General features: G+C 41.3%; 1 protein-coding gene across 5 annotated transcripts; it reads right to left on the bottom strand.

The window, feature by feature from the left end:
• Window positions 1-202: 202 nt before the first annotated feature.
• ZHX1 (zinc fingers and homeoboxes 1) lies at window positions 203-27732 on the bottom strand. 5 transcript variants are annotated; one of them, XR_004061686.1, is made up of 3 exons: window positions 26743-27400; window positions 7423-10835; window positions 203-1037 (listed from the first exon to the last, which is right to left on the bottom strand). XR_004061686.1 is itself a non-coding variant. In XM_030970948.1 (3 exons), exon 3 carries the CDS (start codon window positions 10596-10598, stop codon window positions 7974-7976), a length of 2625 nt encoding a protein of 874 aa, XP_030826808.1. In that variant the 5' UTR covers window positions 10599-10835; window positions 26743-26848; window positions 27670-27700; the 3' UTR covers window positions 203-7973. The 5 variants fall into 5 exon arrangements, 4 of the variants coding, with proteins under 4 accessions (XP_030826808.1, XP_030826809.1, XP_030826810.1 ...); XM_030970948.1 differs by adding an exon at window positions 27670-27700 and having other exon boundaries at window positions 203-10835; window positions 26743-26848; XM_030970949.1 differs by lacking the exon at window positions 26743-27400 and adding an exon at window positions 27670-27732 and having other exon boundaries at window positions 203-10835.
• Between the last annotated feature and the right edge of the window lie 132 nt (window positions 27733-27864).

Here is a 27864-nt window from a genome sequence, read left to right on the forward strand (position 1 = left end):
CTGACCTCACACTGGCTGCTCAGCCAGGCCAGTTCTCCAAATCCAGTGCATCTGAGGAATTGGTGAAATTCCGTTTTGTGTAACAGGGAAAATGATATTTGAGAAGGTCTGGTTTGTGACATTTTCATACAGACACGATTCCTGGTTTCCACACCACCTCTTAAAACCACACACACTCAGTAAGGAGACATTTATTCCATTATTTCTGTTTTCAAATTTTTGGTACAAAGTTTATTTTCAGAAGTTCTCACATGATCCTTTCTTCTACCAGCGTCTTTAGGATTTTTCTATCTCTGATTTATTTTCTTTATCTGTTGAAGCAAAAGCAATAATTGCTACAGAAAGAAAAAATGGCAGTATTACAAATATTTTACAGCAGCATCCATTCGTTTCTTTGCCTCAAAAAAATAACAAAAATAAATCCAAAGACAAGATCCATACAGCCACAAAGGCTTAGGTTTGTAATATCCAGAAGTATGCTGCGTTCCCATATACGAGTTGTACAAGTCCAGCACAACTTTCCAAGTTTGTGCAGAGCCTGATAAATAAGACACAGAAATATCAGTTACATTATACTGTTTCTAAGAACTTTTACTCTGTAAAATGTTTGGTCACTCAAAGCTATAAGCTTAATCACATATCAAAGAACACAGGCAATAGAGCCCATCTTACTAAAACATATAGTATTAGGCCAAACAAAATATAAGAGGACAAAATCTAGTGGTCACTGAAGCCTCTTCAAAAAAGGTTTAAAACAGAATGTTTCCATCATGTATCAGAATAAAAATGTACTGTATTAAAATTTGATTTTTTTTTTATTACAAGCTGTCTTTTAATCAGTCTTCTATTTACAGTGCAGAACTGCCAACTGCAGTAGTTTAACTTTGGCACAACACTAAGTTCCAATCCTTTTGAGTATTCAAGTCCTGTGTGTGTCCAAAAATTTTCTTGGTTTCACGAAAGATTAGGCCCATTCACAGTTAACCAGTTATCTTGAAATTTTTCAAGAATTGCTTCCCCTTCACCACACTGGGCAGCTACAAAGGAAAGACATTGTAAGCTATTGCATCATTCAAAAGAAACTCTTCATTCTAAACAGTGACAGTATTGTTGCTTCCTTTAATATCACGTACACCAGACAGATCACACAGACAGCTACATACTGGACACCTTTCTAAAAACCTTGCTGGTCGTTAGTGAATCATCTTCCTCATACTTCAAATACATAAGAATGCATTAACTTAATTTCATTTCACATGTCAAACAGTACATTTAAATATATTGCAATATATTATAGAAAATTGCAAAGCGCCATCATTTCTGTAAACGAGACTGACACCTGTTAACTCTCCTGTGCACATGAAGAGCAGTACCTAGTGCCACATTTTCTGTACAATATAAAGCCTTCCCAGGTAGGGCAACTCATTTTAGTGCATTTCTGTACAGACTGTAAGCATACATGCAGATAGCCAACTATGCAGGGTTGGAAATACTTTTGTAAGCTGAAACTGGAAGATGGGGGAACATTCTGAAATCACAGCAGAGCTCTTGTGGTTGATCATTTCATAGCATAGATGAGGACTTGACTCTTCTGTCATTCTAGCAGATTCTTTAGGGACAGTTTCACGACAGGTATCTAGTATTGAATAAGCATAAGGAAATACTTTCATCAACCAGGACACAAATATTATGTGTCCCAACACATTCTAGGTTATGCACAGTCCAATGTTCACACAGTAACCTTATCTCTAAAATACTTGAGAAAACCCAAAGCATTTTTATGCCACAGTATTATAACCAAGGATCAGTTACTTTATCCACCACTGTAGTGCTACCTGCTATAAATAAAAGAAAAAAAAAGCCTCATTTCCCAACAAGCATCAAGTTGGAAGCAGAGGTCAGTACCACTGCTAAGCACAACACAAAGATCAGCGCTGCAATCCAGCCAGAAGATCCCTCTCTGTAATGTCAGATGTCTGCAGTGTCAGCAGCTGCCTGCAAGTCAGGGTAACTCACTGGAGCTGGGGTGCAGTTCCTCTGAGCCACTCCAGGCATGCAGGATGAGCAGGTTTGCATTCCTTGCTGTGCTGACTACCTGCAGTGTCTTGCCCAGTGCAGACATCAACGTGCATCAGACAAATCCCACCTTAATTAATGAAAAGTGCTACAGAATGCTCAGTTATCCCTCTACATTTATAACGTTGTGTGAGTTGGTTTTGCAACAACTGTTCACTCAAAAGGTGCAGATGCTCTTCACCACAGAAAGAGAAAAATCCCCAAGAACTCCAACCATCAAACTTAAAAATACTGGCTATAACCCACCTGTGCTTCAACATATCCCTTTTTAGAAGTGGGGGAAAATGGAGAAATTCGAGTTATTGTGTGTTATTAGCCATTAAGGGGATTTTTCACTTTCTGTTGAAATTCTTATTTCAAAATATTTTCCTACAGAATTTTAACACATCAGCAAACCTCAAGTAACTTGACCTGATAAGTTTGTGTCATGCTTCTTGGTAAATCTACTTATCCTAGGATATCACAAACTGGATGGAGAATACAGATTTAACCCTGCACTGTTCAGTGTAGGGAACTGAATCCTCTACTAGCCCTTTCCATCTTTAATTTACACCATCATTCCAGGTATTATAAACAATTCTTAAAGTTCTACTGTTCTCTGGTCATTGATACTATCTCTCTATTACTACTAAATGCAAGCAAAATTGTTTTCAAAGCAAAAAATAAATTAAAGAAAATAGCTATATTCAATTGCACTCTACTTTTGTGCCTTCAGGTTAGGGCAGGGATATTTAACACTATAGAAGCTTAAAGATTATCTTCTCTCCTTGGGAGATATGAATATAGACACGTATTGGACTCAGGTGGAGGACGCAAATCGGTACGACCATATTTACAGAAGCAAATACTGACATCCAGCCTGAATACACAGTACTCCTTTTAGTGCAAAAGGGAAAATACTCCCCACCTTAAACCACAGCCTGGTTACTCAGCAGCCAGAGATCAGCTGTCAGAGTTACTGCTGTGCTCTCATTTCAGAGGAAAACGGAGGAGGAGAATGTCTGCATCTTTGGGCTTTCTGGCCTACGGGGACTGTGTACAGCCATGAATCACTTGGTATGGGATCCAGAAATCCTTCCTTTGCTCTGGAGAGGGGAAGGGAGTGCATTTGCCTGCCTCAAGCATTTCTTGGAGAGAAAAATTAAATCTGCTTTTGTTCAAGGTGAGCAATTCATCCATTAGAAAATTATTTCATGTCATGTGTGGACATTGTTTGAGTTTCCCAATAATCAAAGTTACAGTCAGTAACTCTGAATTATGAATTACAGTTCATAATGCAATTAAAAAGCAGTTTTCAACATGGTACCAGACAAGGTTAAAAAAGGCATGGCCTCACTTACTAGTGTATTAGAGATAATATACTAAATTCTAATAATCAGGTACTAGGTATCTTTCCTTTTCTTTGCTTTCAGACAAAGTGATTTTTATGTGCTAAAAAGGAGTGACTAATAATCTACTCCTGTCAGAAGGAGTTAAACTTGTTTTGCTTATCATCTTCTAGAAAAGTAAATTCTGCAGGGCAAGCAAAACTCAGAGCCTTCAAGCTTCTGCGTTTTCCCTTCTGTTCACTTCTTACAAGCCAGCACTGTTAGTTCATTCAAACCTCCAGGGGAATATAGGCCTGACTTTCTTTTTTCCAACACTAATTTGGGGTCATTGAGAGGTGATGCTGGGAAGAGAGCACTGTTTAAGATGGAACTGTGCTCTTTCAGTGCACTTGGAAGTGAGAGCGAAACATGAAGCAGGACGAGTCTGTGATGGTGGCTGTCGTCCCTGGATGTAACTCTGCTTTCTGTCTTTCAGCTCTTTCCCTCTCCATTCTGGCACAGGATTATCTGTATTCTCTCTTTAGCTGAATTGCAGAGACAGCACAACTGGCATCATGAGGGCAGGCAGTCCTGGCAGAAACAGCAGATGAAGATAAATGCACTAGCTTAGCTCTAAAGGAACTGATGTTCACAACTGAATTCTGATATAGCGGTTCCCAACGAAGACTGAGAAACCAGCCACCCAGAGGGAAGATCTAAGCAAGATCAGAGCTTCTCTGTCTCAGTGTCAGTGACAATCACTGAAGCCTGGCTCATAATGAGCTCAAACCTAAGAGGTGAAGCTCCACAAAAATACAGAAAACATACCACAGGTTCATCTAGACACAGTCCTTACCATGCAGGAAAATCAATAAAGTCATATGGACACTCACTCCTGGGCAGATATATTTTCTTTCCCCTTCCTTTCCCACTGCCAGCCTAACTCAGTCCAAACAGCTCCCAAAACTTCTTGGAAGAGTGCATAAACTATAGGAGGGAGCCAGGCTTGCAGGGGTGTACTGCTGATGAGCATAGAGGTGCTCAGAACCATAATAAATAAAGACACTTGCTGATGTGCTTAAGTTCAGGGAGTTTCCAGGGGATTGGTAGAATGAGAAGGTGCCACATCCTTTGCACCCACCAGGCCATCTCTGTTTCTCTTGGTGACTGCACAGTGCCCACAGCAGCCTAAGGGTGGCTGAGATGAATCTGGGCTAAACCACTGTTACCAGCAGCTTTGAGCTCCCACCAGCCATGACCACAAAACAGAGGTACAGCTGACCACAGCACTTTCCAACACTTCCCTTGTCATTCCTGACACGGGAGGCCTCTGGAAGGAGTTTGCCTCTCTGCCAGTGCAAATGTACACATGCTGTAAACATGAAATACACTGGCAATTAATGGACTTTCCAAACAGAAATACCTGTCAGACTATGGGCAATAATGAATGCATACAACCTCTGTCTCCAGGCTGAACCCACCCAGATATTCTTCATCCTTGGCACAACTGAAGAGCTTAAAATGTGCACGTAGCCCAACATGCTATGTGTGGACTCTGCATCTCTCATTAGCTGATCCACAGCACGTGGTTTAATTTACATTTTTTGTTCTGCAAAGAGATAATTTTCTCATTGGGCTGTAAGTACTGGTATAACCAGTGGAATACATGGAACTTTAATATTTATGACAACTGAAAATCTGGCCCAGTATGCATCAGCCACTGTCTCTGACCATTCTAATGAAAGAAGACCTCCAATCCAACTATATTTAGTCTGATAAACAATGTATTTCCTCTTCCTGTGTTTTTCAGACCAGATGTGCTAAGGCCTACCTTTGTAGCTGAGTGTTATTTAACAGAACACTGCCAAAGTGGAAAATACCCCAGTTCAATCACACAATTAACTTGGATCTTTGTATTTTCCCCCATTTTTAAAGACAGATTTCCTAGCTAACCTAAATAAGTCTCTGCTAACAAAAATGGAGATATTTATTTGGACAAGCTGCTTGGTTGTTTTGGGTTTTTTTTTAAAGAAAATTAATTCTGGGTCAACTTCAATGATTAAGGCAACTCCAGATTTTGCTTGCTAGAGGCATATTCCCAAGGATTTGGTTTAATATTTTTGGAAACTTAAAAATAGCATATTTTCTTTCTAGCTTTGTTCTTTCCTACTCAGAGAGCTCAGATTTTTGACCCTGTATTCCCAACAGAGCTTGAAGCTAGCGTGAGTCTTTCTTGTATCTGCTGGCATCTACAACAGCACACTATTACCATCATCCACACTATTACCAGAAAAATGAGAATCCCTCCCAAGCCCATGCTGGAATGGCCAGACCTTGATCTCTCTTGTACCACCTCACGTGCAGTATCATAAACACTCCTGTGAAATATGCTGACAACGTGGGGTTGCTTCTGCCCCACTCCAAAGTTAAAATGAGGATTCTTGGCTATTCCTCTCTGGCAATGCTGGCCACTTTGTGTCTCACCAACTTGAGCCTTGGAAGCCAGGGAATAGTTTCATCATCACATTCATGACATATACCATAAGCTATTGCCTTTTCCTCCCCAGTAATCTTAAAACAGTCAGAAGAGGTAACCCAGTAAATGGCTTTCCTATGAAACATCCTCCTGGAGCTCAGGGAGCTTATTCAATCTGTGAGCAGAAAGGCAGCTACAAGAGTCCACAGAGGAAGGTCCGGGAGGTTAATAATATTTTTTGTCAGACACTACTCCCTTTCTTACTTTAGCCTAGGCTTCACCAACAATCAGATATGAAAACCAGATCCAACATGGGCTCCTCTACTTCACAAAATCATGACTAAAAGGGCTTTTCTGGTTTTTTTGAGTTATCACAGTCCAGAAGAAAGACTAATTCTAAAGTTCTAGCATAGGTTCTTGGAGATGGGGAGACATTAGGTCCCATTTTTCTCTGCACTAATCTGTCCTCATTAGTCATCAGATGCAGAAGCCTACAGAGAAGATGCTGTCAGATGTGCAAAAGGAGATTGCTAGTATCCATTAGTGCCAATGTAAAAGCAGACAATGTTGGTGACAGCAGCACCAATTCATCACCATCTTTTGACATCTAAATATAAAGTAACTTGTCCCTAAAATTGCAGGATGGCAGTAGCAAAAATACAAACTACTCTTCCTCAGAGCAACTGTTCTCTAGAATGCCAAACATCTGCCTAAACGAAATCTGTGTGAATTTGGCCCATTGTTTTAAGTTGCTAATTCAAACTGCACTATAACTTCACAGTCTCGAGACCAAATAGCTTTTTTTAATTATTATTTTATATACACTTATTTAAGATGGGAATGTTTTATATCAGATTAAACTACTTCTGGAGTTCAGTTCAGGTGGATCAAAGCACCTCCAGAAATAGGTGTGTTCACCCAGCAGTCCTGTGAGCAATCAGCACAGTGTGAGTTCAATTAGAATGTTTTACAGTTAAACCTGAACACAAATCACTCAGCTGGGCTACCACTGAAAAACAATTCAACACTAATGTGTTTGTAATTACTAAGCATCTAAAAGCCATATAGCTTCATTTTGTTTGTGAATTAAACACCATGTCATTGCCACAACTTACTTGAAAACCTTTCTTACTAGTACCAAAAGATGTTTTTCATCTCTGTATCTGTGTATTCTTACAAACCCCTAGGCAACTCTGAACAACTTTTAGGCAGTTTTTGTCTTTTGTTAACCTTAAACTCAGTGTCAGATTTCAAGAAATTACTATATTTTTTTTTAAATATAGGTACTTCTTTTACCATTTCCAACAACAGAAAGAATGCACGGTAGAAGTGAGTGTTATGATTAACTGCATCAAGTCTGTCAGGCCTTTAAATTAGACTGATGTGGGATACACTGATTACACTGACTGTAACAAAAAGCATCTTCTAGCATCAGACTCATTCAGTTAGCTCATCATTATCAACAAGGAACACTTCAGTCCAAGTTCTGTAAACTCAAAACACTCCGAAGATATGCAAAAGGTGCAGATATCACCTTATGTTCTGAAACCAATCAATTCTCACCCCTAGGTTCATTGGTTCCTTTTGTCACACTTTTCCCCTTCTCTTTTGTTTTCAACACTTTCCTTAAGAAATAAACCCAGGCCTTGAAACCTTTCAGATGAAGTGATGTTTGCAAAAAGACATCTAATGTTTTTGTGTTTTCCTCCTTCACAAGCAGGCAATGTTCTCTTACAGCAACAACAACAACAAAAAAAGTGTCTGTGTTTTTTTGGAATTAAACAACATAAGGCAATTAAATATTGAGAAGCAGTCAGGTGTATGATGAACATGAACCTTCCCATCGGTACTATGGAAAAGGAGGAGCTGAACTTGATCTGGTTTGTAACCTGCTGTCCCAGGCCAGGCCTGAGGATGTTCATCTCTTGTAGCAACAAAGCAAACAGTTCTTGCCTGCACAGGTAGCATCTTGCCCATGTACTCTTCCATGCAGATGGAAGGAAGATGCTGAGCAGCTGCCTGCTAAACTGAAGGCCATGAAAAATCATTTGGCTCTTCACCATAACATCAAACCTAATTCATAGGTTTTTGGCCCACAAATTCCAAATTGTACATCAGTCTGTTTTTGAAAGTTTACGTTTAACATGTCTGGGGGGTTCCCAAGTATCACTATCATCTGTTTCTTCCTCATCCTCCTGATCATCCAGCATTTCATCTTCCTCCTCATTCTCATCAAACAGCTCTATTCCAAGTTCTAATCTTCTTTGCCTTTCTGCAAACCATTCTCTGACCTGCTCATATCCCATGTGAGATTTGGCTACCAGTTCATCAAGGTCTTGCTCATTAAGGAATTTGTGCTTCATATAATAGTCCTTCAGGATTGCTGTTCCAGTTTTAAATTTTATGACAGAGACACCTCTGTCCCAGCAATTTAACCTCTTGCTTCCCCGAGGCCTCCCCCGAGGCCTCCCTCTCCCCCTCCCTTTTGGTCTTCCTCTCCCTCTCTTCCTTGCAAAGCCTTGGCCATTCAGGCTGTTTGCACTGGCACTCTGGTAATAGTAATACCATTTCAATCCACCATTTTTCCAGGCATAGCGAGTATCTCCAAACCAGCTCACAATTTCTGATCTTGGAAGCCCAGTTTCTTCTGCCAGCTTGTTGTATTCTTGTGGAGATGGCCACTGAGTACGGACAAAGGAACTTTTGAGCAGGTGCAACTGCTCTGGTGATTTTTTGCCTATTTTGCTTGAAGTAGAACACCCTGATTTTGTTCCTGCTGCTCCATCTCCCACAGGTGTTTCTCCAGACTCCTCTTTTGAGCTGCCAGCATTGCTTTCATTCACGTCAGCTCCCTCTTCCTTCAAGGCATTTGATTTCCTTTTTTCTGCAAACCAGGCATCAATCTCTCTCCTGGTCAGTTTTGTTTGGGCTCTTAATCTATTCATCTCTTCTTCAGTAAGGACAGGGTTATTAAGAAAACTTGCTTGGAGGACTTGCAGCTGCTCAGAAGTCTTCTCTTTGAACTTCTGTGGGGTGAAATCAGGAAAAGTAGCCCAAGATGGCTTGCTCTGTGGAGTGACTCCTGTTGGAGATTCATTCATTTCATCACTTGAATCAATAACAATGGTGGCACATGAATCACTGTTAAGATGAATCCCATGATTATTCTTTGAGTTTCTCTGATTGTAGCGCGTATCACTGAACCACTTTTTGATCTCTCCTTTAGTGAGGCCTGTAATTTTCATAAGTCTAACAATTTCTGAGTCTTGAGGAAACTGGTTTTTAAGGTAGCTGACTTTCAATTCTGCCAGTTGTTCCTTAGTTTTTTTTGCTCGGATGCCAAAGGAGTCAGGATTCATCAGTGGGGATTCATTTTTGATAGCCTGAGGGGCTGGAATGGCAGCAACTTGTTTGGTTTCTGCAATAGGCTGAGTACTGTGAATCTGACTCTTCTCTAACTGTGTTTGGTTTGGGACTCCTGCTACAGTCAAAGCTATTGGGGCTGTTACTGGTAATGTATTTGTACCTGCAACTTGAGTGAGAACAAGTCCTGGCTGACCAACTATTTGGCATGTCTGTAAAATGGAAGGTAAACCATTGCTAGCGGCTGAAATGTGCGCTGGAATAACGGTAATGGTCTGGGGCACAGTATGCACTGTGCCATTAAATTGTTTCCTCCTTGCTTCCTCCACCTCCTCTGGTGTCCAACTCACTCCGTGTTTCAGACGCTGAGCAGAAAACCATATTTTAATCTGCTCTTCTGTGTACTTCGCTTGAGAGGAAAGAACCGTGATTTCTGACATGGTTGGATACGGGAATTTGTTGTAGGTGTTAAGCAAAAGAGGATTGTTATCCAAAGCAGTGTTATAGGCTGGAATGCTATTCACAGGTATTAGGACTTTAGGAATCAGGTTTGAGTTCTGTGGAGCTGTGACAGCTGTTATAACCTGTGCCACCCCAGGCTGAAGCACTGGTGCTGGGGTCACTACTGCTCCGGCCACATCTGCTGCACTGCACACAACTGAATGGCTTGGTTTGGATTCAGAAACTGCCACTGGGGGGTTTTCTACTACTTCTTCAGAGTTTGGCTCATTTTCAGTTCCCTTTTCTTCACCAGGAATGTCATCAACTACATTGTGGAAAACAGCAATACGTTTAGCCTCGGGTTTGCTTTTCATCATTTTCATGATAGGAGTTTTGCTAATGGAGATCCCTGATGAGGGGACCTCAGAAGAGTCAGCCTGTCCAGCATTTTCTTCTCTAACAAAACTCCCATCAAAAGTGAGATCATTAACTGTCTGTTCAAAGATTGTCTGGTTATTACGCTTCACCATAGTCAATTTAAAATTCTCCTCTCCAGGGTGGTGCTTCAAATTATGCTCTGAGAGGGCATCATATCTTTTGGTAAGGAAATTACATTCTAAACAAACGTAGGATGAATTTAACACTACGTTGGGGTGTTCTGAATCCACATGAAAGGTAAACATATTGAGATCTGGAGTCTGAAAAGTACAATATTTACACTCATAACCACCTTCTACTTTATTTGTGTTTTTCTTATTGTCTGAATCCACATACTCATGAGCATCCTCATCACTTGTCACGCCCTCTGCTGTAGGGTTATCTGCTGGTGTGAGCACAGGTGGTCCTTCCTCCAAGTCTGACACTGTTTCTAGATCTGGATCCTGCTCATTGGCTAAGACCATGCAGGGTGTTGTTGATTTTCGTTTACTTGCCATGACTGTTACTGTGAAAATGATAACGACTGGTCAGATACAGACTTAGCTTCAAGCTCTTCTTGATTAATAATAGTAATAATAAAATAATAATAATAATGGCTTTCGGTACTTCAAGTCAGTTCTTGTAAAGTCTCAACATTTCTCCCATTAGCAGCTTTTCTTTCGTAGTGCAATCAGATTAAAAATAGTTGAGGATGAGATGTTGAGACACACTGTTTTAAAGTCCACATCCACCACCTGTAGTAAAGAAGAGACAGTGGAATTAGTTTAATTTAAATAATAATTTCTATTTTGCTACATATTACAGTTTAAGGTAATTCAGTCCTTTGGGGTTTCGTGTGCCTGAAACCAGCAGGCCCATTCCAAGAGATAACTGAAGCTATGATAAGAAAGGCAAAATCCAATCCACTTATTACAGACTGAAATTTGTTTCAGTTCATGTTAATACAGTGACAGACCTAAACAACAGGGTGGTATAAAAAAGGTAACCTCCTGATTGTTTCCCTTGCTTCAGAAGCCTTTTTATTTGGCACAGTGCTGAGGTCAGTCTTGCCCTTGGACTGCTTTGCCTAAGCTATGACAACGTCTCTCAACTGTTCTGTGAGCTCAAGTCCTTCCCATTACTAAATTGAGCCCAGTACAACATCTCCACTACCGTCTCTGTCATGTCTTTCACATCACAGGCTGTGAAATGTCCCAGAAAAGGTGGGTTTACAGTATTTTTCTATTGCATTATACATGCAAGCACAATCATGTGCAAGACCTTTCTTCCATGTCTGAAAACAGGCAAAACAATGCCTTTTTAAGGCACTCTGACAGACAAAAGATGACTACCCTTTCTTCGTAGTTTCCCAAATGTCATTCTCCAATTGAAGACCAATCCCAAACCACTGTTGATTGCTAGCACTTGGCAATCAACTAAAATCTGTTTTCATGCTTCTATGCATGAACAGAGACGTGACTGATTGTGTCAACTGTAACAGAGAGAGAAAAAGCATTAAAGACTGATATCCCAAGCAGAAGCCTTAGCTTCACATTTTTTCTTTAGGCAAAAGACAAAAGTGTTCATCTCAGTTTACCCAGTGCTGCTCTGTAAGCTCTCTTTTTGAAACTCTGTGTCACCTTACTGCTTCATAAATATCCTCCTTGAATGTTTTTAACGGCCACCTTCTGCACTACATCTGTGACTACATCCAAAGTGCAGAGCCTCACATGATATGCTTTTTATGCCAAGGATATGGTTACATGGCATTAAGGACACTGAAAATGCTCAATTAATCTTGGGTAATCATCATTCCAGGATGACAATTATTTAATGTTACTGGAGTAGAAAGATATCCTTCTTCCACAAGTTAATAGTGGCAGTCTGTAAAACTGAGCACAGAAGTGCAAAAGATATTTATTTTCATGGATGTACAAAGTACCTATTGCAGGCCACCTCATTTCTCTTTGCAGAGAGAGAACCATGAAGCAAAGCTGAACAGATCCATTTGTCTCAGTGTCTCAAGGGACAGGAGGTAGAGCATTATTAACTGTGCTGCTTCTCTGTGGGGCTGGAGGGCTCTTGATAAAAGGGAAGACAGCTGCCAAGACAACGTTGAGCAATGCTCTGGGGGAAGAGCTGGGTGGTATTACCTAATATTTCTGCGATTTTGAGTAAAATTTCAGAAATGCCAGAAATGCCTATTTTAAAAAGCAACTTAACAGCTAGTTTTGCTGGCTGAAGTTGTGTTTCGAGAAGTGATTGTGGTACTCTGCAGTATCTCATCCCTAGCACAGCACACGTGATCTATACACAGGGCAGTCTGAGTGAGCTTAGGCGCCCGCCAAGGGTCCCATTCTGGGATGGCCTGGAGTGCAAGTGAAAGCAACAGTTCATCTGACATGCAATATTGAAACATGCTGAAGGAAAGGATGGAGATAAGGAATAAAATGGAAAACCTGTTCAACAAATCAATAAATGCTCTTCTCCAGTCTCCCTGTGTACCCAACAGTGTTCACAGTGCCTGCAAGCCAACAGTTCTATGTGCAATTGCAGCACCTGCAGGCTTTTAGTTAATCTCTATCACATCTCTGCTGTGCTGCAGTTTTGCTTATGGTGCATAAGCAGATTATTGTGTCCTTCCTCTGTTTACCAAGATAGCAACACTTTTCTTTGATGCAAACAGGTCTCAGAAAAAGAAAGCTGCTTCTCTGTTCTTCTGACTACATTGTGTAATTTTTTTTAAAGATGTTGTGATGTCAAAACCCTGTTTAATTCATGGTTATGAAGAGCTGTAACAGCATCCAGTAAAATCTCAAGAAAGTGAGATGCCTGCAACCCTTTCCAGCCTTCTTTCCCCTACAGACTTCACAGAAACCTCCATTCCCTCCTCCCTGCAGCTGATGTGATTATTCCACCTGTAGCACCCTGCTTGACATGTTCTCTCAATTCAACAGGGGATTATGAAAACTCATATTTGAGCAGTTTATGCAACCAATTATGCATCATCCCTGGACTCTTCATTTCCTCTGAAATACCTCTCCTGTTCTGCTTATGGGAATGTGTGGGACCTTCCCACATATCTTGACTTCAGTAAGGTCCGCAACATTCTGCACCATGACTCCAACAAAATGAAGTAACAGTGTGGTCTTGCCAAACTTCACCTTTATAGGAACCTTGTTACAATTTTCGAGGTTTTTACAGAATGTTTTTTAGTAAGTTCTTCCTGTATTGAGGTGGGAATGAAGATCCCTCTAACTGACCTGAGACTCAATATGTTCTCCTCTGCTCAAGCATTTCCCTTGGTTAACACTGGGCAGTCTTGTGCCCAGTCTTGTGCTTGCCTGTCTCTAGGCCACTGAGACCTCCTCCCTCATGTTCCATGAATGCCTGAAGGTCATCACTTCAGTGAAAGGTTCTGCTTGTCCCTTACATACCTTGAAGTCAAATATATGACAAAATATTGTGAAAGATTTTCTCTTTTTATCCCTCCTTGTGAATATTGACATTGTATTGTGTAATTTGGTTTGCAATTAAATAATCCAGGTGTTCATGTCAAAAGCAGCATTTTTTAATACAAGAATCTGAAGAAAAACATTATTTACACTGCATCCCCTTCTGTAATTTCACTCAGATTTTCATGGAATTGACATTGCCAGCAAATCAGCCCACAAAACAGATGTTTTTCTAGGAATATAAACCAGCAAGTGCAGGCATACTTTCTGAATGTCCAGAATCCAATATTTTATCTTTCAGCAGGCAATTTCTCAGGACACTGTTCTTCAGAAACATGAACAGTTAGCAATCCAAATTAATTAATAATTATATCAAGACAGATTCATTCCAGAGTGGAATTCAACATTTAAAGTTGTCTTGATAGCAGATTTGTATGAAGACTTATATAAATATTTTCTAAATGGAGGCAGAAACCTTCTGCCCTTTTGATTACAGTTTGAGAAGGAAAAGACATAGAGCTGATCACAGAAGACAGACATGAAAGAACCTGCTTTAAAAAATTTTTTTACTCACTTCCTCCTTCCCTCCCCCAAACAGGAGTGCCTGATGCAGCAAGAAAAATAAATGAGTTTACATAAAACGTTCACTGTGTGTTCAGGGTGTATGCTTTCTGAAAAGGCATTGCTCCCTGCCTGCTGTATGACACTTCCATCCAGTGTGCAGGAAAAGCATGCAAAAAAAAAAATCCAGCCCCATGTAATGTGATTTTAAGGATATGTAGAGAGCAGCTCAGGAGAAGATGAAGCAATAGAACTTGCTTCTGACTTTTAAATCCACCTAGATTACAAATTGCCTGCCACTTCACACAGAAAATGCTGCCTTCTTATAACCCATGACAATATGCAGTTGTTGATCTTTGTTTAGCCTCCTTCTACTACCCTTTATTCAGAGTGGATGTATCTATGTCAGAAACTATTCTGCAGAGCTCAGTGTAGGCTAATACACTCTGATCTGTGCTGCCTCTCAGTGAGAAGGGTGAAGGACTTTGTTGCAGTGCCATTTTCTTCACTTGTTCCTTATCTGCAAAGTTCAGACAGCCTTACTGCTTATGACTCCAAAAGAAAGCCACATCTCTGTTAATCCTGCAATATTTACATTTAATTCCTCTTTTAAAATAAGGTCTGGTACTAATCCAACATGGGAATGAAACTTATCAAACAGATTTCAGCAGAAGTCCTCACATATTACAAAGATAAGGCCCACTTAGGGTCCTTGCTGCATTAGACTGGCAATGAGGGAGGCAAGTACCAAAGGCTACTGTAGTGCCCACGCAGAGCTGTGCCAAAGCCAGAGCCCGGATGGAGCACTGGAAAGCTGACACAAAGCCCAGCAGAGGCTGAAGGGAGCCTGCCACAGGACATGTGACTGGGCTTTCCCAGTTACTTCCTCTCAGTGCTGGTTTTAATAGGTAACAAACAGCTCCATCACAGTAAATGTCAGAATTCCATGCCAGAAGCGACCACTCCATGACCGACATTCCCTTTCTCTGTTGCAGCACATTCTCCAGGTACCTCTGCAGAGAGCACAGGGACCTGGTGCCCCTGCTTTTGAGACAGAAAGCCATAACCAAGTTCTGTGTCTGGCCATATAAAGCTAATGACCAAACATCTCAAAAACCAGGGGTACACTTACCAAGAGGCACCTTTAGCATGAATGGTGTGTGTCTCTGCTCCTCAGTCACACAGACAGGTATTTTCTGTGTGACACAGACAAGTATTTTCTGCATGACACAGAAGACACCTTGGCAGCTACACTCACACAGGCAGACCTTGATTTTATTGACTGAAGTGCCCAATTTAAACTGTGAGCACTCAGGACTTCTAATGTCAGACATCTCTGCACAACTGTTTTTGAAAGTGAGTATCAGACTTGTGTAAATGTTTATCATACCCAATAAAATGGCAGCAGAGTCAGGGAATTTTTTTTTTCTTTGCATAGTTACAGCTCTATTTTATTTTAATTGCTGTGCTGTTACATACAAAACAGAAAGGATGAAGAAATAAATTACTGACATGAAGACAAATTTTAATGTGTTCTGCATTGAATAAACATTTAATTCAACCCTCCAAATGTTTCATGTTGGCTTTAAAAAAAGTAGAACAGTAAGAAATTATTAATTTAAAAAACTTGTTTATCAAAAAAGTTTCCCTTTAAAACACCAAAACAAAAGGTTTTATTATCATGGGATTTCCTTCTTTAAAATGAAACAATCTGGCACACATACAATTTCACAAAATGCTCCTTTCAACTTCATTCTGCCTTTTTTTTTTTTCTTCCAGATGAAAAAGTTCTAGAGCCATTCCTTTTCCCAGGCCCTAGTCCAGTGCTGGAAGTACAAGACCTTCCTTTGACTTCCTGGAGTTCATGTCCCCTGACACCCTCAGCTCCTCCAGAGACCTAAGCTGCAGCCCTGTAGATGTCTCCTCACAGACAGCCCAGCTCATTCCTGAGTCATGGCTGTGCTGAGCAAGAACCCCCACAATTCCGAGGTGATTTCACAGCCTAGCACAGATTGTCTCGCTCTCCTCTCCCCCTCTCCCCGATTCCGACCAACTGCACGAGCCCTCGTCACACTGGAAACCAGATTCACATTGGCCGCTTTCTGCTTTCATTAATATTTGGCTGTCACCACCCAAAATGGTACTTCTCAACAGCAAATAAGAGTATTAGTACCACTCTACCCTTAAAAAGTAGGACTGGGTCTCAGGGCTTACAGCTCCCAATGCTTCTGTACCTTCTGCTAGGCCAGTGGCATTTGCAGAAGCCCAAGGAGCAGCAGCAGGTTAAGGACGACCCTGATGCATGACAATACAAGAACCTAGACAGACAGACAAGGAGAATCCATTAAATATAGCTGGTTTAAAGCAGTCTGCAGACGTGCACCACAGGAATAAAAGCATGATCAAGAGCAGGTGATAAAACATCCTGCAAATTCTACCTTGGATACAAAAAAGTAGTGATACATTATGACTCATAATTCTGCCCTTTTTTTTTTAACAGTGGAATGCACTACTCAGACCTCAAGGCCAGATCCATGCCAAATTTCAAGTTCCTATGTCAAATCCCTGAGGCACAGAGCTGCTCAGAAAAAGAAAGATAATATGGCTCTTACATGGAGATTGCCTTCCTTCCTCTCCTTGCTTCCCTCTTCACTCTGCTAATTTTACTCTTGAACCAGCTAATGCTCCCCAAAACTCAACGAACAGAGAAGAAAAAGCAGCCTCAAGACAGAAACAATGTGAAAATTTCTCATTTCATCTATTGTAAGAAACTGAAAACAGGGACTTGGAGTGAACTGACCAGATGACACTAATACACTCTGCTACATGCTCCACACATGCATACACCAGAACACTGACTTATAATTTAAATAACTTGTAAAGGATCCCAAAATACTTCAAACAAATGTATAAACACAGTGTTTGTATGAACCAGTGTTTTATGAATGAGGAAAAAAGAAGGACTTGGGAGTGTCAATTGAAAAACAAAAAAGATCAATTCTACTACATGGATCTATGTAATCCCATATCAAGGTGAAGACTGCACGGCACATTTTCATGGTTTCAACTGCTCTTTAGAATCCTCTCTACCACGTGGTCCATTATGAGCTTTTGCTCAAATATGCTTGCTCAGAACCTTTCCTGTGTGCCTTGGATTCACCTGCTTGCTTCCTACCCCATGTCCTCTTTAAAGCCTCCCCCAGCCGTGCAGGTCTGCTTCTACTTTGTGAGAAGGTCAAGGAGTGCAGAGTGCATGAAAAGTCCTTCATGTTCAATGGCATGTGATTTGCATCTCCACTTTGGATGCAGAAATTTTTACTTCAGATCTGGTATTTTATAAGGCTCTTTATAAGGTGCTCCAGAATGTTTCCAGTATAATATAACAGCTTTACAATTGTAAACTGTATCACGTAAGAACAGACACAACAAAGAATTGACCCACTCCCTACTGGCAGACTCCTCCATAGTGGAAAAATGCAGAAGAATTTTATGTCCATGCTTGCAAGTATGGCTGATCTTACAGAAGTTCTCCAGGATGCTATCCTCTGACCTGATCCAAGCAATGCTGGTCGTGGAACAGCACATTCACAAGTCAAAATACAACATGTAAGTTCCTGTCTCTGTATTCAGAGCACTTGGTGTAAGTGCAAGTGTTCTCAGTGCAGCACTAAATTACTGCCAGGACCCGGATGAGACTATCAAGCTCACTCAGGCTTGTCTTTCCTTGCAACACCAACATACTCTGTGACTGCTGCAGATCCCTTTAGAGGCATAGTGATGGTGGAGCAACAGCACTTCAGCACCCGTGAGGAACTGTAATCAGTTGTCTGGAGAGTTTGTAAAAATCTGATTGGGATTTTTAAGGAATTTCCATCCTTGCAAGTTTTAAAACTTGGCAAGACCCTGAACAACCCTACCTACCATCACAGATAACTTTGCTTTGAGCAGAATGCTTAACTAGATAATCTTCAAAAGTCCCTTCTACTTTAAGGCTTCTCCTCAGGATTTTGAGGTGTTCAATCACATAACAAAGAAAAAAGAGGATAGTCCAAGCTGCCTGCATAAACACTCTGCAGGTCTCAATTATCTAGTAAAATACCACTGTGTACCAAGTTAACCTTTGTGAAAAGCAAAGCATTTTATTTGCAACAGTGACGTGACTCCACGCCCCTGCTGAGTACTGTACTGTACTCCTTAGATACTCCTGCTGATTTCTGAGGGAGATAATGTCTTATTCTATGTGTGACAAGACCAATTCCCTCACCCCCACGCCATGCCCCTATCATTCATCCAGAGACTGCATAAACATTGTTTACTGCCTATCAGCCCAGTGACAAGAAAGGTAAAAGACAGGGGACTGCAGAGGCTTTCAAGTACAATGTGTGGATTGGAAAGATGAATCTGAAGTACAGTCCCTGCAGAAGTCTGAGAGGTGACTGTGTACTCAGGTTACCACGGGGTAATGAAGAGTCAGCAGATCAGAACAAGCATCTCAGCCCGTGGCACAGGAACAGGAGGTTTGCAGTTACAGCATTTCCCAGGCACTGCTGGACCTGGCGCCCAGCAGTCCCATGCTGCTCCCAGCTCACCTGAACGAAGGCCTTCAATGCTGCAGCAAAAATCAACAAAACAGCAAAAAGTCTTTCACCAGGCTGCCTCCCTGTTCCACTGTTTCCCAGGCTAATTTCCTAAACTCTGACGGTGAACCTGACCTCTGTGACTTCCTCTGTGCCAGACACGTGAACCCTCTCGTCACTCCCAGCGCCCTGGAGAGGACAATCCCCAGTTTGGGAGGCACTGGCTGAGGAAAGCTGGAGGCTGCACCTTCTGCCCTGCTCTGCTGGAGCTGCCTGTCATGTGAGCCACCCCTGCAGGAGAAACACAAACCTCCCATGTTCAGTCCTGGCAGGGAAGTAAGAGACAGGGTCACCGAAAACAGACTGTCCTCTTTCACTTTGTGTCTCTCAAGTATAATGGTGGAAAATTAGCACAACATGATTTAAGTGGAAAATATGGAATTAACTAAAACACTGTATTTTAGTAGCTGTGGAGCTGCTTTTTTCTTTTTTGCATTAGATTTAAACACCGTAAGAAAAACAGATTAGTTCTGTTTTAAAAAATATAGGTAGTTTAAAGCTGCATAAATATCCTAGGGTCAAAATCATACTCTCACTGATTTAAATGAGAATGAGCAGTAGAATTTTTAAAGGAATACTGTATGTGTTGATAACACATGTAAGAGGTAACAGAAAAGCCTAAAAAACATTACACAACACAGAACAGCACGACAGCTGGGGGGAGAAGGAAGAGAAGAATCAGTATTATGTTTAAAACACCCATTATTTAGACTGTAAGTTTTAAACAGAAAGATTTTGTTAATTTACATTAATGTTTCAAGAACACACTGGACACATTCCCTCATAGGAGAAACACCTATCTTATTTACTCACATTAAACCAGATATAATCATTAAAACCAGTTACTGCTGGAAGTTCTGTTCAAATTGCAAACAGCCACGTTTTTACTAATGGAATAGAAAAAAACCCCAGTATTATAATGGGTAGTTTTAGTTCATGTCATTACTTTTTTACTTAACTAAGGTGGAAATTCTCAGTGAAAACACTGAATTATTGGCAGTTAACAACTAACCTTATACAAAGAAATTCACTTTGTAGACATCTGCACTGAGTGAAGGTAGAAATTATTTCCTGAATGACAGAAGTTCCTGCCTCAAACTTTAAAAAGCAGGACAGCTTTTTTTTTTCTGTAGAAGATCTCCAATTCAGGCTTAAGGATAAATTCTGCCAGGGCTAAAGTCTTAAGAGACATGGATACATCATCATAGAAACAATAAATTTACTCTAGGGAGTACTAAAAAAGTATCATAATCTCTCAAATCAGTAGGTTTAAAAAAAAAGTCATGTTTAAATAAATGTACTCTTAGATATGCTACATATTTACAGTAGTTTAATAATACAGACATTATGCCATTTAGGTGCTTATTAAGTTAAATTTTAATTTCCAAATCAAATGTACTTTAGACATAAATTTAGAAAAACAGGAACTAATCATTAACTGAAAAACAAGATATGCATAATTCACTGTTTTCTAGGAAAAGGACAGAAGTAAAAATTAATAATCTGAGTGTATGTTGAGATAAAGTAACAATCCCTGATATAATTTATCCCTTTCCAAAAAAAACCTCTGCAAACCACCACAATATCAAACAATGAGAATCACTCGCCATTTACAAAGTAATCGAAAGCATAAACTCAACTCAAAATTAGGAGAAACTGTTTATATCAGGGTTCCCTACATTCAGACTCAAGCTATGATCAAATCACCTATTCCATTATTCTGGGTTCCATACATTAGGACTGGTTTTGATTTAATGCATTAGTTAAATGATACCTGGGCAAGACAGGGAAATACAAACACAGGTCAGGAGAGGTAAGATGAACATGTCTGGTATCATCATCAAATCAACCAAATCAGAAGAGCCCAGGATACAACTGGGGTGTGGTACTCAAAGAGAATGTTTATAAGAGTGTCCAAGTTTAGCATAGAAAATAGGCAGGCCTGGAAACCCCATGGGAATAAGATGCATCCATTGTTGTAAGCAGCCCCAGAAAAATGTTACTGGTTCACTAGCCGGGGGCAAGCTTTTTCTTTTTTTCCCTCTTTTCCTTTTTTGACAGCCAAGTACAATATTAGCTTGCTTTTTTTTTTGTCATCATCAAGCTGAGGCTGGGTGAGAATATTTTGTGTCTAGACTAATAAATGTTTGTAAGGATTTTGCAAGACTGGTTTATGGGAATAGAACCCTCTTTTTGTTTTTCTGCTGGAAAAAGCAGCATTAAAAACAAATGAGCACCATCATGCATTTGTTTTAAATTGCATATTAGAGCACTGCTATTTTGTGTGCAATCAATACATAATTTGGAAGAAAGATGCTTTTAAAATTCAAAGCTATCCCTGAGCAGCTAAGGTTCTCTTGGAAACTGAAGGAGGAGTCTGAAATTATTGTTCTTTTGTTTGCATCCCCCAGTGGGAAAGGCAGCACACAACTAGAAACCACTGTGCTTTGAGGCTGCACGAATCATTAAGAATAAAGATCAATCCCCCCTCCATTTAAACATTAGATATTAAAACTGAATCTAGGACAAAGGTAAGCTAATCAGACTCCTTTTCAAGCTGTTATTGGGTTAAATATAATATCAAAGGGATTACATAAATCTTGTAACTCTCTCTATAGAAATTTTAAAAAGATACTTATATTTTGCAAAACACAGCCTGTCTAGCCTCCAATTACAAGCATCAGCTTAATCAGTGGAAATCACTGGGATATGCATGGACCAAAACCTACATTTTCTTTTTAATATTTGTTTCAGAGGGCGGGGTATCTCAAGATGAAATGGCTGACTGAGCTTTTTATTTCATTGCTTTGGATGGAAATGACTGAATCTTTGCACACAAAGTAGTGCTGAAGAAGCTGCTCTGGTGCAAAGCAATCTTCAGTCCTAACCCTCCAGTGAGCTCTCACCCTCAGCCTCTGTCTCTCACCAGCTCCCTGCAGCAACAGGGCTTAAACGTTGCCTGCTGAAGGAGAGGGATCCTGTTCAGTAATTCACAGATACTAATTACTATCTGTAATTGAGCATTACATCTGGAAATAGGATAGTCACTCATATAAAGCAGCATATAGCTGCAAGTCCTAAACTTAGAACTACCTTGTGCCCATACGCATCTGGCTTAAACTGCAGTCAAAGTATTCCCCACTCTTTGTCAGTGAGTGTGAAATCAGGGTATGGTGCTCACACTGTCATCATCCATGCAAATATCAATACTGGAAAGCTTTCAAAACAAAGGAATCTGAATTTTAGTGTACAAAGTGATGTAAAACAAAGGAATCTGAATTTCAGTGTACAGAGTGATGTAAAACTTCTCCCTCTCTGGACTTTATATACAATGATTAATAGATCTTTCTAAGGGTATGTGCTTGTGATTATTTCTTTACTATGTGCAGAAAGAGTAAACTTACTCTTCTTCAATACCACTCTTTTCTCCCATCTCTTCCCTCCTCTCCCCCTAAAGAAACAAACAGCTGATATTAGCAAGGTCTTATATTTCCCATGGAGGAACCAAGGAAATAGAGAGTTTTGCTACTTGTCAAGAATCAGAGTTAAAATGAATGGTTTTGGACTGATAAACACCCAAAGTCGTAGGCATCTCACAAGAAACCTCACCAAAAGTAGTCTCTTCCATGCTAAATTACTGCTTTAATGCAATAAAAAAAATTAGTTGTCTTTTCACCAACTAATTCCTCCAAAAAAATTAAGTAAAATGTATTAATAAAGCAAATTTGAAAAACACTCATAAGCTACAAGTAGTGAAGCAGTGTGTGTTTGCATCATATTTAAGCAGATACCTAAATGCCAGCAGGGACCTTGTATGGGCATCAATTCCTCAAACTGATCCATGAACAAAAAAACCCAAACTCACATGACACTCTAAGTGTGGTGAACCTTTTGTCAGACCAGATCCCCCTGAGAAGTGTGGAGGAGAGAGAACTGTTAAGTATTGAACATAGCAAACAAGGCTGAACACTGAGCAGTGCTGAACCCTCCAAAAATTCCACTGCATCTACAAATGCATTTTACCTTACTGAAAATCCTGCTGAGAAACAGAAACTCCTGAGCTTTCATTCCTGCTCCATCTAATTCACTTGGCAACTGCTGCCAAGTGCCCAACTCCTCCTGATACAACTTGGATTTGCAGAGCACTCTCAGCTTCCACTGATTTGCTGAGGGCATCTGATCCATGTATAAAAAGGCAGTATCTTTCTACTTTGAAGGTATTCTAAAGATTGACTGGAAATCTGGAGTCTTTGAGGAAGCCTACAGCTGTAACTAACATTTTACTTCCAGCCTTCCACACTCAGGTAGTTAATAACTGTTCTCTCCTGACTCCTTCCCCACTGTTTCCCCTTTACTCTTTTTCAGACATACAACATTCCTACACTTCAACTAACCTAATTACCAAGACAGAGCCTTACACCCATGCACAGAGCCAGTAAGAGAGTTTTAAAATCAACAGCATTTTGACATATAAACCAAGTTCTTCCACTGTAACACAGGGAGGAAAGTAATCACGTTGGTACCATATTTTGTGCACATCAATTTATTTCATAGCTTTAAGAAAGGCAAGCTCAGAGACCTCTACCAAGATTGCCTTGGACTATACAAACATGCACTTCCATCTATGAGGTCCTTAGCACCTTTCTAAGCTAAGACAATGTTAAAATAATCCCAGTCCTAACCTATAAACAACGATTCAAGCCCTAAAATCTCTATGATTACCCATTCACAGAATTCATTGTGAGCTAACAGCTATTTTCCATCTAATAAACATGGTTTGAAGATGCTTTGAAGATTCAGAGTACTGAACACGTGGAGCTTTTACCAGAACCATTAGAAAGTTCAAAGGCTCATTTCTGTCCTTGCATTTGGTGCTCCCAGAGCGACGCTGGCTCTGCCAAGCAGCAGGGCTGGCGTTGCACACTCCTCATTACACAGCTCTGTCTGCCCACTCCTTACACACAACTGCCAGCCTTCAAGCCTTGAGCAATGCTTTCACACTGTGACTCCCCTCAAGGCATGAGAAGTTCCTCCAAATCCTAGTGAGACCATTAGTCAAGGAAGCTGAACAGCATGCTGCAAAAGGCCACCAGAGAAGGCCAAGTTGCATGCAATGAGTTCAGAATACCAAAGTCACTTTCTTAAACGGCTCCAAACACGATGCAGAAGCTGTTCTTTTGAAGTAGAATACATAACGTTCCTTTAGACCTGTCAGGCACAAGGAGAGATTATGCTAAAGAATGTTTGCAACATGAAGTTCTTTGCTACCTTTTAGATCTTTTAAGAAGTGCAAACAGCAGCAATATTGAAAGTTCTTTACCATTTTTCCTGAAGGTTCTCCAATCATGCTTTAGTCGTCAGCAATTTTCCTGTCTTCTGTGCTTTAGCATGACAATGTGTCTTATAATCTTAATGGCACAATAAATGTAGGCTATGTTCTACCCCTTTAGATTATACTCTTTTACAGTGAATTATACTGAACTGTAACATTTCCTATGATCTCAAAGCTCTTAAGGATAAAAGAGTGGTACACACCTTCTAACAAGTGACAATAGCCAACTTTTGCTCAGTTTGGGCTGATCTCTGAAGCTGGTTAGAAAGAATCCACTGACAGTACAGGCACTGTTCTAAGAAATACATTACAGTTCACTGAACTCTGAAGGGTATGATAAAGACCTGAGTGGACCCCCTGAAGTGCCATCCAGTTCCCTGACAGAAAGACCACAGAACTGGAAATGAACCACCAGTGAAAGTGGTGCAAGGCATAGAATTATGAAATGCCATCTGGTTGGTACAGGATAAGGAAATGTATCATTTTGGTGGCTTCCACCTCCACAGAAAAAGAAAGAACTGTTTATGCAGCAAAATGGTTTGACTATTTGGGAAAGTCCTCAACTAGCCATGAAAATTAAAAAAAAAGAGAAAAAAGAGAAATTAGAGAAAAAAGGTAAAAGATGAATCAGAATAAAAGAATAAAAGGCAGTAAATTCGAATTAATAGAACTAATAATGCTGAAAGCATAAGTAGTCACATGCCTTTAATGCCTAATTTGACAATATTAGAAACTTAAATAATAACAGAAAATTGTATTCTTAGAGGTGTATATTCAGCAAAGGTGACAGGACTGACAGGTAGTGGGGAGCTACACAAGTAGAACACTACACTCACTACTGCTGCCTACTTAGGAAATAGGAAGCAAACAAAAGGGAAAATGGGACTAAACTGAAAATTGCATCACTTGTTTACAAGTCCCTGACAACTTAGAAGCAAACCATCTTGGACATTTATGGATCAATGCATCTAAAGCACAAGGAGAGGGAATACTGACCATTTACATACAGAAGAGAACAGCGTGTCCATGCACTCAGATAAAAACATTCAGAACACTCCCTCACGCCATGACTCCACAACTGTTACCACACAGGATTTTAACTGATCATTCTAAAAAATTTACAGCAAGCTCAGGATTTATAAAAATTAGAAAACATAAAAATTCTGAATTTGATACCGTGAAATCTTTACTAGACCTCAGCTTGATGGTAAAGAGAAAGTGAACCCCAAAATAAAGGTTAGCCATAGCTTAGCTGCAAGTGATTGTCCCTCAGTTGTATTTATTATACACAAACAAAAAAATCCACAGGTAATGTGTACTTGGTTCTTTAAAAATTCCAGCTTTATAAAGCTGCAAAAAATCCTGAACTCAGACTTAAGGAAAGAATCTGACTTCAAAGATGAACGACTGTTTTTCAAATAAGACTCTTCTAGAGTTACATACAAACAAACAGGTCACCAATCACAACTAGATGAGAAAGTTAACCCAAAATTTAAACCTTTCCCTCAGACTACATATAAACAAATCGTGGGAAACCCAGGGGAAAATCTCAGCCACAGCAATAAGCTTAACTGAAATGCTACAGAGGGCCCAGTGAAGCAAAAGACACAAGAAACAGCCTTCTGGATACATGAGGAACAAAAGGAATCCTAGCAGTATTACAAAGTCCATTATTTGACAGAAATTCTTCAGTGTGGAGAATCTACAAAAGGGAGGACTGTTCAACACATAGCTCTAAATGTCCAAAGGTAGGTATCGTGACAAACTTTGTGATAAATATTGTCTATTCCTGTAATAAACAACAGTTACAAACAACAGCAGTTAAGGGTAGATATCAGGACACTGGATCCGGCTACAGCACTCACATCAAGAAAGGTGTTGCAAGAGACTAAAAAATCCAGAACAGAGCCATAAGAAACATTAGGAAAGTAGAAAAGTAAGCCTCACAAAGGAAACCTCTACCTCAAAGTACTGCGTCTCCCCAAGCCGAGTTTGGGGACAATCATAGTAAACGTTATCCAAATATCAGAGCAGAGGGCTTTTCTGTCTAGCCAAGATACAAGAACCACTAGCCTCAATTTAAAAGCAAATAATTTCAGTTATACAAAATGGCATCTACTTCTAATCCGCTCAGGGGAATTCATTTAACACCACCAGCAGAACTGACTGCCTTGCTGGCAATGTTTAAAGAAAGTAACAAAAGGGTTTCCAAATTATGCATTTTTGCTCCAAGAGGTCTTAATTTAGGGCAGTCCTCTAGTCTACATCGTACAGGTTGTTTTAAACAGGGTTTCTGTAAGTACTCACAAGCGTTCTTTTTTTTGGCATGAAATCCTTCTGAATAAAAACAAAAAACAGACCGCTGGTGAAAACCAACACACAGCTTTTAAAATTCCCCTCTCATTCCTATGTTTGAGGGAATATTTGTTTTCATGTACCAAGTTTCATAACGAAATCCACTTTTTATTTACACAATTCACAATGCACTTTGAAATGCTCAATATACCCTCTGTACATGTCTTATTTTGAGAGTAAGGGGCACCTATACCAGCTTGCAGACCGAGACATCTCAGCCTTTGCTATTTGACATGACACTTTCTACACAGTAAACTTCCCCATCTTTCTATTTAACTATTTAACCTACCAAGCAGCTCAGAAATAAAGTGCAAGTACCTACCAGATAATAATCACTACTGCAGATACTCTGAGCCCTTTCAGAGATCCAGAACTGCCTCCATTACATGGTTTATTGAAGCTGGTGTTGGTTTCCAGTGCTGCACATCCTGGTATAGGGGAGAGCTGAGCATGAGAACGCACCCCAAAACCCAAGGCACCCCCAGAGGAGCAAATCAGACATCTTCCCCAACTTTGCCTGCACATACACTGTACTGCTCCTTCATGCTCGCCCCCGCACCGCAACGCCACGGGATGCAAGATAACTCTGGAGCCAGAACTTCATGGCTCGCTGCCTGCCGTCAGTCTGTCAGTCCGTCCGTCCTGCGGAACGCCAGCGGTGACAGCGGGCAGGAACTCGCCGGCTCCTCTGGGCGCACCGGGATTGAACTTCTTGATTCTCCTTTCTGACTGACGAGTCAGACGGATTTTCCTCCGCTCTGAGGCGAGCAAAGCCCCGTACAGGCTCCCGGTACGGGGTGGAGGAAGGAAGAAAGGGAGAGGAGCTCGTCCTCGGAGGGGTCTGACCCCACTGCGGGTCGGGTCGGGTCGGGTCGGGGGGCACGCACAGTCCGCCTCCGAGGGATGCCAGGGCTCTGCCTCCCCCAGCCCGCCCGGAGCCCGCCGCCCCCGACGGGCGATGACCCCCGGCCGCGGGGGCAGCGCCTCCGCCAGACAATGGGGAGGCGGGAGGGCGCGGCCGCCCCACCGCGCCCACCCCGCGGGCTCCGTCCCCGTGGGGCCCGGCCCGCCCGCCCCCGCCGGCCGGGGAGCCGCCCCCGCCCCGGGGCGGCAGCGCTGTCCCGTCCGTACCAGAGCAGCGCCCGGCCCGCTCCCGGGGAAGCGGGGGCGGGCGCAGGGCGCGCCTCCCCGGGCAGCGGGGTCACCCTCCCGCCTCCCGGCGCCGAGAGCCCCCCGAGCGAGTCCCTACCTGCCGGCGCCGCTCCGCCTCGCCCCCTCAGCCCTCGCCGCCGCCCGCCCGCCGCCTGCGCTCACGGCCGCGCCGCCATCTTGCGCTTCACAAACTACTGCACTTCTTTCGGGGCGGGGGGCGGCGGATGGGCCGGGAGCTCCCAACGCCGCGGCCGCCCGCGCCGTCGCCTCGCCCCGCGGCGCCCACTCGCAT

The sequence above is a fragment of the Camarhynchus parvulus genome, chromosome 2 (assembly GCF_901933205.1).
Source record: "Camarhynchus parvulus chromosome 2, STF_HiC, whole genome shotgun sequence".
Classification (NCBI taxonomy): Eukaryota; Metazoa; Chordata; class Aves; order Passeriformes; family Thraupidae; genus Camarhynchus; species Camarhynchus parvulus.

Excerpts from the sequence above, each read along its gene's own strand:
- ZHX1 (XM_030970949.1), bottom strand. The coding sequence starts at position 10,598 with ATGGCAAGTAAACGAAAATCAACAACACCCTGCATGGTCTTAGCCAAT.